This window comes from Vombatus ursinus, unplaced genomic scaffold (assembly GCF_900497805.2).
Source record: "Vombatus ursinus unplaced genomic scaffold, bare-nosed wombat genome assembly UNPS02014181.1, whole genome shotgun sequence".
In the NCBI taxonomy this organism is placed as follows: domain Eukaryota; kingdom Metazoa; phylum Chordata; class Mammalia; order Diprotodontia; family Vombatidae; genus Vombatus; species Vombatus ursinus.
This window is the reverse complement of record NW_020953959.1, coordinates 1,287,278-1,301,730: the sequence shown is the minus strand read 5'-3', so window position 1 is coordinate 1,301,730 and position 14,453 is coordinate 1,287,278. Positions and strand designations below refer to the sequence as shown.

Here is a 14,453-nt window from a genome sequence, read left to right as displayed (position 1 = left end):
GATCACTGTGTTGCTGAGAATAGCTCAGTCATTCCCAGCTGATCATCGTACATACCGTGTTGTTACTGTGTACAATGGTCTCCGGGTTCTTCTCATTTCACTTTGCCTGAGTCCATACAGGTCTTGCCATGTTTTTCTGAAAGCATCCTGCTCATCATTTCTTAGAGCACAATAGCATTCCATCACAATCCTGTACCACAGCTTATTCAGCCGTTCCCCAGTTGATGGGCATCCCCTCAATTTTTAGTTCTTTGCCAGTACATAAAGAGCTGCTAGAAATATTTTTGTACATATAGGTCCTTTCCTTTTTTGGGGGGGGAGGGGGTATCCCTTTGTGATACAGACCTAGCAGTGGTATTAGCTGGGTCAGAGGGTTTTATACAGTTTTATACTTTGTGGAGCATAGATCCAGATTGTTGTCCAGAACAGTTGGATCAGTTCACAACTCCACCAACAGTGCATTAGTGTCCCTTTTTCCCCCCGCATCCCCTTCAGCATTTGCCATTTTCTTTTCCTAAAGGATTATTTCATCTGATTCTCTCATTTCATATGAAGAAAGAGTTCATGGGATTAAGGGACTTGCCTCAGGTCACACAGGTAGATAGTAACAAATATCTGCCCAGAAGGATGGTGTGCCTTCCTCTACATTGCATGCCTCTAGCTGCAGCCTTCCCACATGACATTTTCTCCATGACTAGCCAGATCTCTTCAAAGTACACAAGAAAAATAATTTGACAGGGGCATCGAGGTGGTGCAGTGGATAGAGCCCCAGCCCTGGAGGCAGACACTTACTAGCCGTGTGACCTTGGCCAAGCCACTTAACCCCAAATGCCTCCAAAAAACAAATCAAAGACCAGCAAAAAAAGAAAAATAATTTGAGAACAGCCTGTTTTCTTCTTTTGTATGTACACATAGTTGGCAAGAGAAAGATTTGGTATGTTGTCATATACTGTATAATACCTCCTATGTACTAAGGGATCATTTCTCTTCTATTAAGATAATAGGTACTCCTAACTCAGCATCAGTGCATCATGTCCTTTGCATTTTGTTTATAGTTGTTGGGGAGGAGTTTCCCTGACCCAGACAAGCACATTCACCCTCCTACCCCTCCACTCCCCTGTTCCTCCTTAAATTAATATATGTATAATTGGAGTCATATATACTGTTTTTCTCTTACACTTAATTTCTCATTATTTCATGAATCTTTCTAAATGCCTTGATATCCTTCATTTATCATTTTTGATGGTAGTATATTATATTATTATACTGGGGTATACTGGCTAGATTTCTTTCTCAAAGACCAAGCCTGAAATCCAATTCACTCGGGATCTCATGTATTGGACAATAGGTCCCTGCCCAAGCACCACATAATGGTTATTTTTTGGACCCTCTTTGCTTGGAGTGAATGTAAATAGTAACTGTTTCTCTTTTGGCCAGCAACTCTGAGGGTCTTCCCCTCCCAGTTTGATTTTTTTTTTTTAATTAAAGGAGCCATCCCTTGACACACTTCTTAAAGAGGCCTACTCACTGAATGGGCGTTACTTCACTCTCCAGTCATCCTGATCTGTATCTGGCCACTGGACCCAGATGGCTCTGGAGGAGAAAGTGAGGCTGGTGACTTTGTGCAGCCCTCTCTTACTCAAATCACAGTTAGTTGCAAGTCATGTCTTCATCTCCCTGATGTCATGGTTCTCTTTGAGAACAAAGGACTAATCACTCAGTCTCACACAGTTTCAGCCATTCGCCAACTGTGACTCATTCATGGTGTTTTCCAAGTTCTTTGCAATCACAAATGTTGCTCTTTTAATATATTTTCAAATGGATCCTTTTTTTTTTTTTAAAGGCAGTTGGGGTTAAAGTGACTTGCCCAGGGTCACACAGCTAGTAAGTGTTAAGTGTTTGGTCTGAGGCCAAATTTGAACTCAGGTCCTCCTCTCTTCGGGGCCAGTGCTCTATCCACTGCGCCACCTAGCTGCCCCTCTTTTTTTTTTTCCCCCCCTTTATAAGACTTGAAAATACTTGGTATATTCCCAGTAATGAAAGGATTAGGTAAATGATATGGTATGGTGATTTTTATGACTTGTACGACTTGTGTTATCTGATCGTCCTGTAGAAATATTCTTTATCAACTTACATTTCTTCCTTCAGCGTTTGTATATATCTTTTTCTCCACATTTTCATTATAATTGAGTTTTGCCACTGAGTTATTTTTGCCACTTTGAGTGTTATGATGTGTACTGCATTAGAGTTGTTGTTAAAAAAATATTTCATTTCTGATGTCTAATGAGGTTGATTGTTTTCTCAAGTTATTTAATCCATTAGGGTATCTGCTTTTGTAAATTGGCTTTATCCTTTGGCCATTTATCCAGTGAATAATTGGTTATTGAGTATTGCCCAGGTAAATTTTAGTTATTAAGTTTTTATTACATTTGCATAGATACTTTTCTAATCGCTTATTTTTCTTTTTGTCTTGATTATGCTGTTTTTGTAAAGCAGGACTTTATGTAATCCTTCGATAAGGCCCATTTTAACTGCTGCCTCCTTCATTAAGGAATATAGATGCATAGATAGGGCCCTGAACTCAAGGCTTCTAAGCTCTCCCAACAGCCTAGCTACCGTATTCTTTGTCAGAGAAAAGGATGGAAAGCTGGTATAGTGGGTAGAGTACAGTCATTGGAATCAGGAGGAACTGAGTTTGAATCCTACCTTAGATACAGTTACTGGCTATGTGACTCTGTAACCCATATTTGCCTCAGTTTCCTCATCTGTAAAAGGATGATGATAACAATAGTACCTACTTCAAATGAGGTCCTAAAGTGAGGATCAAATGAGGTAACATATGAAGTGCTTTGTAAACCTTAAAATGCCATATAAATGCTAGAAACTAAAATAGATGTAGGCCCTACCACACGCTATCCCTGGTGCTCAAATATTACCAGATGTTGTTTCTTCTGGAAAGGGCTCGGAACTTAAAGTAAGAAGATCTGGGTTCATGTCCTGATCCTGCCATTTATAGTCACGTGACCTTAGCCAAGTCACTTGACTTCTGAATCTCAGGGTCCTCATCTACAAAATTACAGGGTTAGAGCAGATGACTTGTGCATGGGTCAGGTTATATTTGGAGTGTTGGGATTAGTTCTGGGTGCTGCAGTGTAAGAAGGACATTGATCTAAGCTCACGAGCATCTGGAGGGAGTCGCCAGTATGGTGAGAGGCCTCCTGCCTTAGGAAGGCTCCCCTGCCTTGGAGCTTTCCAAGACTTGTCTGCTGTGTTATAATGGAGATTCATTTTGACTAGAATTTGAACCAGGTTTCTGCTGAAGTCCCTTCAGACCCTGAAATTCTGGGAACATAATGATTGCTAAGGTCCCTTGAAGCTCTAACAGCCTAGGTTAAAATGGAGAAATATATGAATTATCTTTATAAGGCATTTAGATTCACAGTTACTGACCTTGCTTTGTCTTCCCATTCAGAATACAGTAGTTTATAGTAGTTGGGGGATTTTCAGAGTTTTTATATTCTTTGGAATTGGTATCAAAACCATTGATGTAGGATATACAAAGGCTGAAAATTGTCAAAGGCTGCTTTGTACCTTTTATGTCATGATATGGACTATATTTTATTTATATTTTTCTGTATATTTATGTATTGATTCTGAAAATAAAAAACCACAATAAGAAGCTATGGATTTCAGTGTGGGCAGTATCCTCTATAGTCAGCCTCTGATTCTGGTGTTTCTGTCTTGTTCATAATTCAGATATCCAGAGAGAAGAAGAGAAAGTGAAGCGATCTGTGAAGGATGCTGCCAAAAAGGGCCAGAAGGATGTCTGTGTCATTCTAGCCAAGGAGATGATCAGATCACGGAAGGCCGTGAGCAAACTGTATGCATCAAAGGCACACATGAATTCTGTTCTCATGGGCATGAAGAACCAGCTGGGTAAGGACCTCAGCTCCGGACGAAGCCTTTTGTGTTGAGGGCGGGGCGCCGGGGGCTCCTGGGGTGCCTGGGACTCCTGCTGGAACTCTCCCCATGGTTTTTGTTTCTTTACTTTCTTGGTTGTTGGTGCTGTGGGAGGCTTTATTTTCATTTTTGTTAATATTTTTGAAGTGCAGGTCTTCCTAGTTATTTTTATTTTTCAGTTAACAAGCATTTATTTTCTCTCCATAGTACTCTTCCCAAACTTAAAAGAAAAAAAAAGGAAAACAAAAGCCTTGTGACAGCTATGCACAGTCATGCAAAACAAAACCACATCCCCCACATCTCAGACTGTATCTCTCATGACACGTCTTAATTCCATCTCCTCTCTGTCAGGAGATAGGTAGCAGGCGTCATGACCAGTCTTTGGGATTGTGGTTGGTCACTGTTCTTCAGTCTTTAAAAGTGTTGCCATTATTATATAAACTGTTTTTCTGGTCTGTCCACTTCATTCTGTATCAGCTCGTGTAGATCTTCCCAGGATTCTCTGAACACATCTCTCTTTCCATTTCTTGAAGCACAATAATATTTTATGACATATACCATAATTTTCTCAGCCATTCTGCTATTGTTGGGCACCCCCTTAGATTCCTGTTCTTTGCCACACTAGAGAAAGAGCTACTATAAATAATTTTGTATATATGGATCTTTTCCCTCTTTTTTGATCTTTTTGGGATATCAGCTTAGTAGAGGCACCAAGGGTAAAGTCACGGTTAAGTGACTTTTTGGAAATGGTTCTACATTGTTTTCCAAGATGGCTGTAGCAGTTCCCCATGCCAGCTGATAGTGGTTAATGGATCTGTTTCACCTGCAACATTCGTCATTTTCCTTTTTTGGTCATTTTTGCCAATCTGATGTTTATAAATAGTTTGCATTTCAAAAGTTCATCTCTAAATTAGTTGTTTAGAACTCTAAATGTATTTAACTACTAGGAGCAATGTTCTTGATTACAGTGAGAGTCCCAAACTAGCCCTCAAAAGCTCATTCAACCTTTGATTTAACTACATTATAGTAGTAGTAGTAGTAGTAGTAGTAGTAGTAGTAGTAGTAGTAGTAGTAGTAGTAGTAGTAGTAGTCCTAGTAGTAGTAGTACCAGTACCAGTACCAGACCAATTCTGGGGGGCCCTAGGAGAGAAAAGAAGGAGAAAGAAAGTTTCTCCCACATTTCATGAGATCAAAACTAATATTAGACAAAATTTGGAAATAGGCAAAATAGTTGTTTTTTGTACCCTCTAACATCCCCTATTCTGCACACCATGTGGCATATATCCAGTGGCTTTATGTGGTCTTCACCTCCTCACTGAGGTGTACTCCTTCTGGATCATTGTCCCCCGGATTTCCTATGTCCCTTTCCCTTCTACTTGTCAAGACAACTTCTGTTTGCTCAGCGCACTTAGTGGTAAAAAAGCTGTTGTATTGAATTAATTAACACTAATCTATCAATGACCAGAGTTCCCTCTGCCAAAGGAAGGGGGAGGGGAAGGCAGAAGAAAGAGCATAAACATGTATCTAGTGCCTGTAGGCAAAGAAGCTAGTAATGCCTTGACTTAATAATGATTCCATTCTTCAGAATGTGGTGGGACCAAGGATACATTCTGTTCTGCATCTGTATCTCACTAACAAGGAGGAACTGGTTAGCGGGATGGAAATGATGGGGCTTCTGGAAAAATGGGATCCCTCCATCTCAGAGTCCTCGTAGAGGAGGAGAGGAAATCTGCTCCTAGAATGGCAGCCACCCTAGATTTTGGACAGGCAGAATTCAGAGGGTTCAGAGAAAGGCAGGGAGGATCCCCTCAACCAAAATACTTCGGGGAAGTCTGCTCAGGAGGGGTGGGAGATGCTCCAGAAGGAAATTCTTCATATAAAAAAGGAAACAAGCCCACTGAAGAAGAAAAATGGGATTTGTCCAAGAGACTGATGTGGCTGCCCAGGAAACTCATCAACTAGCCTAGATTTTAGAAGGCTACAAACATGAGGACGAATTAACAGAAGAAGGAATGGAATAAGCATTATTAAGCACCTACTATGTGCTAGGCATTGTGTTAAACACTTTACAAATTTCATCTCCTTTGATGCTTACATCAGCCTTGTGAAGTAGGTGCTATTATTGTTTATTCCTATTTTACAGTTGAGGAAATTGAGGCAGACAGAAGTGAAGTGACTTGCCCGGGTCACACATCTGGAAAATGTCAGCAAGTGGATTTGAACTGAGGTCTTTTTTTTTCTTTTGGTGAGACAGTTGGGGTTAAGTGACTTGCCTAGGGTCACACAGCTAGTGTCAAGTGTTTGAGGCCAGATTTGAACTCAGGTCCTCTGTACTCCAGGGCCGGTGCTCTATCCATTGTGCCACCTAACTGCCCCGAACTGAGGTAGTCTTGATCCCAGGCCACTGAACTGTGGCCTCTAGGTGCTTGTAAGAATGAAAACAAGAATCTGAAATTAATATAAAAATATAAAATTACTATAAGATGAGTATAAGAATATGGCATAATCCAATCAAAATGTTATATTTGCCTTTCTGTGAACATGTATGTACTCTATTACCCCAGCTGAATGTATTGTAATCTCCTTGAAGACAGAGACTATATATCTGGCCACATTGTCTAGTATATAGTAAGTATTTAATAAATACCTCTTCGTTGGTTTTCTGTGGCTGAAGTGGAGTGCAGATATGTGTCCTGGGAGCTGCAGCTGCTGACTTGGAAGTCCAAGGCATCTGCGGGGTGGGGTTTGTCGGCAGGGCTTAGACGGGTGAGGAAAACTGGGAGCCAGGCGACAAATTTTGTAGGTTGGATACCAGAGGAGCAGGCTTCTGCTCTGGGCTTCTCCATCATGTCCCATAAATGGCTTCATCCTGGAGTTCCCCTAGAGAAGGGCCCTTTATAGGGCATTCATATGGCACTTTACATATGTTAACTCATTTGATCCTCACTGTGACCCTGTGAGATAAGTGCTATTATTATTCCCACTTTATAGATGAGGAAACTGAGGTATAAGGAGTCAAGTGACTTGCCTAAGGTCACACAGCTAGTAAGTGTCTGTGGCAGATTCTGAACTCAAATCTTCCTGAGTTGAAGTCCTGTGCTTTCTCCACTGAACCAGATTTCTGTGAGTACAAGATGAAAAGTATATGAGAGGAAAAGGTCTCAGACAAAGGCAAGATTGCTAATAGGAAAGTGAGACTTTCAGAGGGCATAATGGAAGGGCAGAGCATAATAGGGACCTAGGAATCAGGTGGTAAGTGAGTGTTGTTGGTTTTTCAGTCTTTTCAGTTGTGTCCAACTCTTTGTGACCCTATTTGGGGTTTTCTTGGCAAAGATACTGATGTGGTTTGTCATTTCCTTCTCCAGCTCATTTCACAGATGAAGAACTGAGTCAAACAGGGTGAAGTGACTTGCCCAGGGTCACTCAGTGAGTAAGTGTTTGAGGCAGTATTTGAATTCGGATCTTCCTGACTCCAAACTCTTCTCTCCACTACAGTGCCACCCAGCTGCCCCAAGTAAAAAGAGCATGAAGGTAGTATTTCATCTTGGCAGCCAATTATTCTGAGTCACAAGGATTTGGAGAGGCAGGGCTGGCATTTGCTAGATAGATGGGGATATAATACCATTTGATTAGTGTGCCTGTCCTCAAGGGTCTTGTGCTGATGAAGAGTGTTGTTAGTTTGTTCTCTCTGGAACACCAGGATGGAAGGGAGATTGGGTTGGGCATCAGGTGATCAGGTCCTTGGGGGCCTGACCCAACTTTGCTTTATTACCCAATGGCTGAAGTTGGCCCACCGTCAGAAGATTAGCTTTAGGTGGAGCAAGCTTTTAACTCTTGGGCAGGCCTGGACTTAAGGGCATCTAGCTCACCCCTCTCATTTTACAGGTCAAAAAACTGAGACACCCTACAAGGCTGCCATTGGGGAATTGGGGAGAGCTTGGTGGCAAGAGAGGCCATCTACAAGGCTGTTGCAATAGTCTAGCTATGTCTTAGAGGCTGAGGACCTGCAACAGATTGGATGTGGGGAGAGGGGGCGGGTTGAGTGAGGAGTTGAAGATGATTTTTGGGTGTGAGCCTGGATTAGTGAGAGGATGGCAGTAATCGGGAGGCCTCCTGACAGAAAGGTGAACTAGACATGGAGAACAAAACACATTTTTGAACTCGGCCAAGATGGAATTTGATTTGCCTGATTCTGCATATTTTTTTGCAGTTTGTTTTCTTTTTCTTTTCCCAGTAGAGTGGGGATGTGGGAGGGAGAAAAAAATGCTTTTGGAAAAAATAATATTTAATTTAAAAACAGTAATAGGGAAGTTGGGAATAGGAAAAGATAATGAGTTTGAGATGTCCAATAGGCAGGTGGAAACTGGAGGTCAGCAGAGAGATGAAGGCTAGATAAATGGATCCGAGAATCATCTGCAGAGATGATAATTGAACCAGTAGGAATGGGTATAATTACCAAGTGAGAAGAGAGAAAGCCAGGGAGGATGCTAAGGGAACACCTATTGTTGGTGGGCGTGAGCTGGGTGAAGGTCCAGTCAAGAAGTAGATAAGGAATAAGAGAACCAGGAGAAAACTCTGTCATAGAGACCTAGAAAGAAGAGAGGATCCAGGAGAAGAGGGTTACTGAGTGTCAGAGGCTTCAGAGAGGTCAAGAAAGATGAGATGTGGAAAAGGCTGGCCATATAGTAGTGACAAGAAATAACCAGCATGCTTCATGAGTGGACCATGCAAAGTCGAGAAATAGAGATATACCCACGTCAGTGAGATCACAGATCGATTGAAATAGTAGATAAAATGAAAATTGTGTTAATACATTGTAAATTTTATTCTTTATTGAAGACTGGTATCAAAAGAGAAAGATAGTACAGTATTAGTAAAAAATAAACATACTGACATTTAGCATCTCTGCCTTTATTATCCAGAGTTGGCAAGATTGTTTTGAGGACACTGGTAATGGAAAAAGTTAGTGAATGTATCTTTGACCAATTTAGTCCATGTGGCTGATTTTTGTAGCCAAGCATTCTTATTGACTGTAGAATATCTGGGCGGGGGAGTCGGTGTGGGTGTGGGTGTGTGTTTCTGTTCCAGATGGAAGAATCTATTGTCCAGTATTTGTTTCCTTTTTGGTTTAGATCATTTCCCTTTTGTCTCAGACTCATTGATGGATTTGTAGACATGCTCATTATGTTAGTGTTTCCTTAGTGGTTTAAGAGAGCTAACAGCAGAGTGTATTGGGACACAAATAACTATATCTAGGAGTTTTTTTAGTTTGGCTGAATTACATTAAAGTAGAATTTAAAATGAAGGACAGCTTGGATAAGGAAACTAAAACTTGGGCTTCTGGTATTCTTCTCACGCATCAACAAGAGTATTTGAGTCAGATGTACTGATAGGACTTTTCCTTCTTTTTCTTCGTTGCTTGGCTTGCCAAGAGACCAAACCTTTGTTCTCTCTTTTACAGATGAGGAAACTGAGGCACTGAGTGATTAAATGATTTGCCCCTGATGACACAGCTAGTAAGTAATAACAATAATATTAGCTAGCATTTATATAGCACTTTTAAGTTTTGCAAAGTGCTGTATACGTATCTCATTTTTATCTGAGTATCTGAGACAGGATTTGGACTCGGGTCTTCTAAGTCATGCTTGGACAATTTTCGAATTTCATAAAGCTAAGAGGCTAAGCTAACACATTGCGTCCCAGAGTGGGATTCTTAAAGGTCTAGAGCATTGACCTGAATCTGATTAGATAGAATTGACTAAGAATTAATACAAACTCTTAAATTTGGATTCGGAAAATCAACCTGGTGAGTATATGGTATGAGTGACATGGACAAAAAAGTTTGTCTGAAAACTAGATTGATGGAATTTTAAGTCTCAAATACTTAGCTAGATCTCTGAGTTCATCAGGGTCTGTGTCATCTTGGTCAATGCAGATCACAATCTGCCTGCCCCTTTTGTGTGACTCGTCTGTCATGGGGGCCCGACCAAAATACTGGAAACCTGTCTCAGTTTCTCTTCATATCCCATGGATCCCGGTCTATCTTCTTTTTTGATCGTCCTCTGATGACATCCTCACTCAGATTCTCTATCTTAGTTTTTTCTTTGTAATATGTTGTAGTGTGTTCTTGTCCATTGTATACCTTTCCATTGCTCTCTTTAGTGGTCCTCATACTGAATTTTTCAGGGACTGTACTGTTGTTCCATGGCTCCACTCATTTAGAGAAATACTGGCATTCTTGGTGAAAAGATGGACCTCTGTTTCATCAAAAGGTCAGGGTCATTAAAGGAACTTTATAATTTCTTGAAGGCAGTACAATTAGCTCTCTTTCTCCAGTTCAGTTTGGGCTCAACTCATTCACCATTTGCAGTGTTTATCCAAGATATTTATCCTGATGAACGAATAGGTTGTCCATCTAATTACATACCACAATCTGTACAATAGGCATTCTTCATGCAGTTTTTTTCTTCGTGTATATGGTTAAGCCAAACTCTTTCAAATGGCTGTGGCGAATAGAGCAAGAGTTAGGTAGCATAGTGGAACTTGCTTTTTGTTTTTAAATTTTATTTTCAATTCCAAATTCTCTCTCCCCCTTCACCTCTTCCCTCATCCATTGAGAAGGCAAGAAATACAATACTTATTCCACATATGAAGTCATGCAAAACATTTCTACATTAGGCATGTTCCCTCCCCCCCCCACCAAAAAAAAAAAAAGGAAAGAGAGAAAGAGGAAAATCACACTTCTATCTGCACTCTAAATTCGTCAGCTTTCTATCTGGAAGTGGCTAGCATTTTTCATCATAAGACCTTTGGAATTGTGGTAGACCATTGTCTTGATCAGAGTTACTAAGTCTTTCCCTATTGATTATCTTTACAATATTGCTGTTACTGGGTGAATTGTTCTCCTGGTTTTGCTTCTTCACTTTTCATGCTTTTCTGAAACCACTACCTTCATTATTTCTTACAGCACAATAATATTCCATCATAATCATATACCATAATTTGTTCAACCATTCCTCCCTCAATTGATGGGCATCCCCTCAATTTCCAATTCTTTGCCACCACTAATAAAAGAGCTACTCTAAGTATTTTTGTACATATGGGTCCTTTTCTTTTTTTCTTTTCTTTTCTTTATTTCTTTTTTTTTTTTTAAAATCTCTTTGGGATACAAACCTAATAGTGGTATGGCTGGGTGCACAGTTTTATAGCCCTTTGGGCATAATTTCAAATTGTTCTCCATAATGGTTGGACCCACCAACAGTGCGTTGGTATCCTTATTTTTCCACACCCTTCCAGCAATTGCAATTTTCCTCTTCTGTCATGTTTGCCAATATGATAGGTGTAAGGTGGTACCTCAGAATTGTTTCAATTTGCATTTCCCTAATTATAGTGATTTATAGCATTTTTTTAATGTGACTATTGATAGCTTTGATTTCTTCCTCAGAAAACTGTCTGTTCATGTCCCTTGACCATTTATCATTTGAGGGATGGTTCCTATTAAAAATTTGACTCAGTTCCCTATATAATTGAGAAATGAGACCTTTATCTGAGAAACTTGCTGCAAAGGTTTTTTCCCCAGTTTCCTGTTTTCCTTCTAATCTTGGCTGCATTATTTGTTTGTGAATTTTTTTTTTTTTAATTTTATGTAACCCAAATTATCCATTTTATCTCCTGTGAACCTTTCTGTTTCTTGTTTGGTCATGAACTCTTCTGCTGTCCATAGATCTGATGGATAGTTTATTCTGTGTTCCACTAATTTGCTTATATCACCCTTCATATCTAAATCAAGTACCCATTTTGAGTTTATCTTGATCTATGGTGTGAGATGTTGGTCTCTGCTTAGTTTCTGCCAGGCTACTTTCCAGTTGTCCCAGCACTTCTTGTCATAGTGAGTTCTTGACCCATTAGCAGGGATTTTTGGGTTTATCAAACATTAAGGTACTGAGTTCATTTGCTTCTGTGTGTTGGATACCTGATCCTGTTCCATTGATCAGCCACTCTTTTTTATCTAGTACCAAATTGTTTTGATTATAGCTTTGTAGTACAGTTTGAGATCCTGGACTGCCAGGCCCTCTTCTCATTTTTTTTTTCGTTGATTCTCTTGATATTTGTTCCTCAAGGTGAATTTTGTTATTTTTTCTATCTCTAAAAAGTAACTCTTTGGTAGTTTGATTGGTATGATACTGAATAAATAAATTACGTAGTGTCATCATTTTATCATGTTAGCTTGGCCTGCCTTTGAGCAATTAATATTTTTCCAGTTATTTACATCTCTCTTTATTTGTGTGAAGAGTATTTTGTAATTGTGTTCATATAGTTCCTTTGTGTGTCTTGGCAGGTAGACTCCCAAGTATTTCATATTTCTATTTCTATCTCTTTCTGTTGTGTTTTGTTGGTATAATATGGAAAAATGGTGATGATTTGTGTGGATTTATTTTATAACACAAAACTTTGCTAGTTTTTAGTTGAATGTCTAGGGTTCTCAAAGTATACTATCATATCATCTGCAAAGAGTGATAGTTTTGTTTCCTCATTGCCTGTTTTTATTTCTTCAGGTTTTTTTCCTTGTCTTATTGCTATGGCTATCAATTCTTGTACAGTATTGAATAATAATGGTGATAATGGACATCCTTGCTTTACCCCTGATCTTTTGATTTCCGTTACAGATAATGTTTGCTTTTGGCTTTAGATAGATATCACTTACCGTTTGTTTTTTATTTTTAAAGCTCCACTTATTCCTGTGCTTTCAAGTGTTTTAATAGGGATGGGTGTTGTATTTTATCAAAAGCTTTTTCTGCATCTATTGATATAATATTGTAATCTTTGTTTTTTTTGTTATTGATGCAGCCAGTTATGCTTATAGTTTTCCTGATATTGAACCAGCTCTGCATTTCTGATATGAATCCAGCCTGTCAGAATGTAAGATCTTTGTGATATATTGTTGTAATCTCCTTGTTAGTATTTTATTTAAATTTTTGCATTGGTATTCATTAGGGAAATTGGTCTACAGTTTTCTTTCTTTTTGCTCTCCTTGGTTTAGGTATCAAAACCATATTTGTGTCATAGAAGGAGTTTCTTAGGACTCCTTTACCTATTTTTTCAAAAAATTTATGTAGCAATGGAATTAATTGTTCTTTAAATGTTTGGTAGAATTTGCTTGTAAATCCATCTGGTCCTGGATTTTTTTCTTAGGGAGCTCATTTATAATTTGTTCAATTTTTTTAAAGATAGGGTTATTTAAGTATTCTATTTCCTCTTCTGTTAATCTGGGCAATTTTTATTTTTGTAAATATTCATCCATTCATTGAGATTGCCAGTTTTATTGGCATATAATTGGGCAAAACAGCTCCTAATAATTGCTTTTATTTCATCTTTGTTGTTTGTATAGTCATCTTTTTCATTTTTGATACTGACAGTTTTTTCTTAAATTAGCCAATATTTTATTCATTTTATTGGTTTTTCATAAAACCAGCTCCTAGTTTTGTGTATTAGTTTGGTGATTTTTTTCTGTTTTACAAATTTCTCCTTTGATTTTCAGGATGTCTCTTTTGGTGTTTAATTGGGATTTTTTAATTTGTTGTTTTATTAGGCTAATTTGGAGACGATTCCAGTGGTCTGCTAGCTAGTGACCATTACAGTAGAGAGGGCAAAGCAGCCATGTGAGGGGAGGGAGGGTTTGAGACAGTGACTGACAAGGCTTGGCAGCTTCTCGGATGCCTTGGATGCCTCTGAGCTTGTGGATCTGGGTGTATGAGGATGGCATGGCGGTGCCCTCGGCAGAAAAAGGCAGCTGCAGAAGAGGGTGGGTTGGAGGAGAAAGCCGGTGAGTTTGAGATGCTTCTAGAAGCTGCTGTTCAGAACATCAGTGATCAGGAGCAATGCTCAGGCTGGTTATCTGGAGCCAGGAGTCATCTGCCTAATGGTCCATCGCTAAGCATTTGTTAAGCACCTGCTGTGTGCCGGGCACTGAGTAAGGCACACTTTGTCCAGTGACAAAGAGTGAAACATTCCCTGTTCTCAAGGAGCTTATGCTCTTCAGTGGGGAAACAAGGACTTGCAGATAGATGAGAATAGGGACCGAATGCCTGACTTCATGATAAGCATTTATTAAGTGACAGCTGTGTGCCAGGCATTGGGCTAAATGCTGAGGATACAAAGGAAGGGAAAACGCCCTCAAGGAGCTAAATGCAGCAGAGGAAACAGTGAGCAAACAACGGTGGTGTGCCCGGGCTCCCACGGCATGTGAGCAGACAGCCTGAGCCCTCGAGGCTGGGGCTGTGAGGCTCAGAGGCTTTACACTTGTTGCTGATACTTCTGTTCTCACTGATAGGAACACTCTTGTAATATATAAAAGCTTCTGATCATTGAATTCAGTCATTTCAGTCGTGTCCAACTCTTTGTAACCTCTTTTCGGGTTTTCTCGGCAAAGATACTGGAGTGGCTTGCCATTTCCTTCTCCAGCTCATTTGACCGATGAGGAAACTGAGGCAAAG

At 39.7% G+C, this 14,453-nt stretch overlaps 1 protein-coding gene across 1 annotated transcript in view; it reads left to right on the top strand.

The window, feature by feature from the left end:
- CHMP3 (charged multivesicular body protein 3) overlaps positions 1-14,453 on the top strand; it is a 40,300-nt gene that overhangs the window by 17,318 nt on the left and 8,529 nt on the right. The window contains exon 3 of the mRNA XM_027860442.1: positions 3,757-3,936. Within this exon, the coding sequence (XP_027716243.1) occupies positions 3,757-3,936 (180 nt within the window). The remainder of the gene's footprint in view (positions 1-3,756; positions 3,937-14,453) is intronic.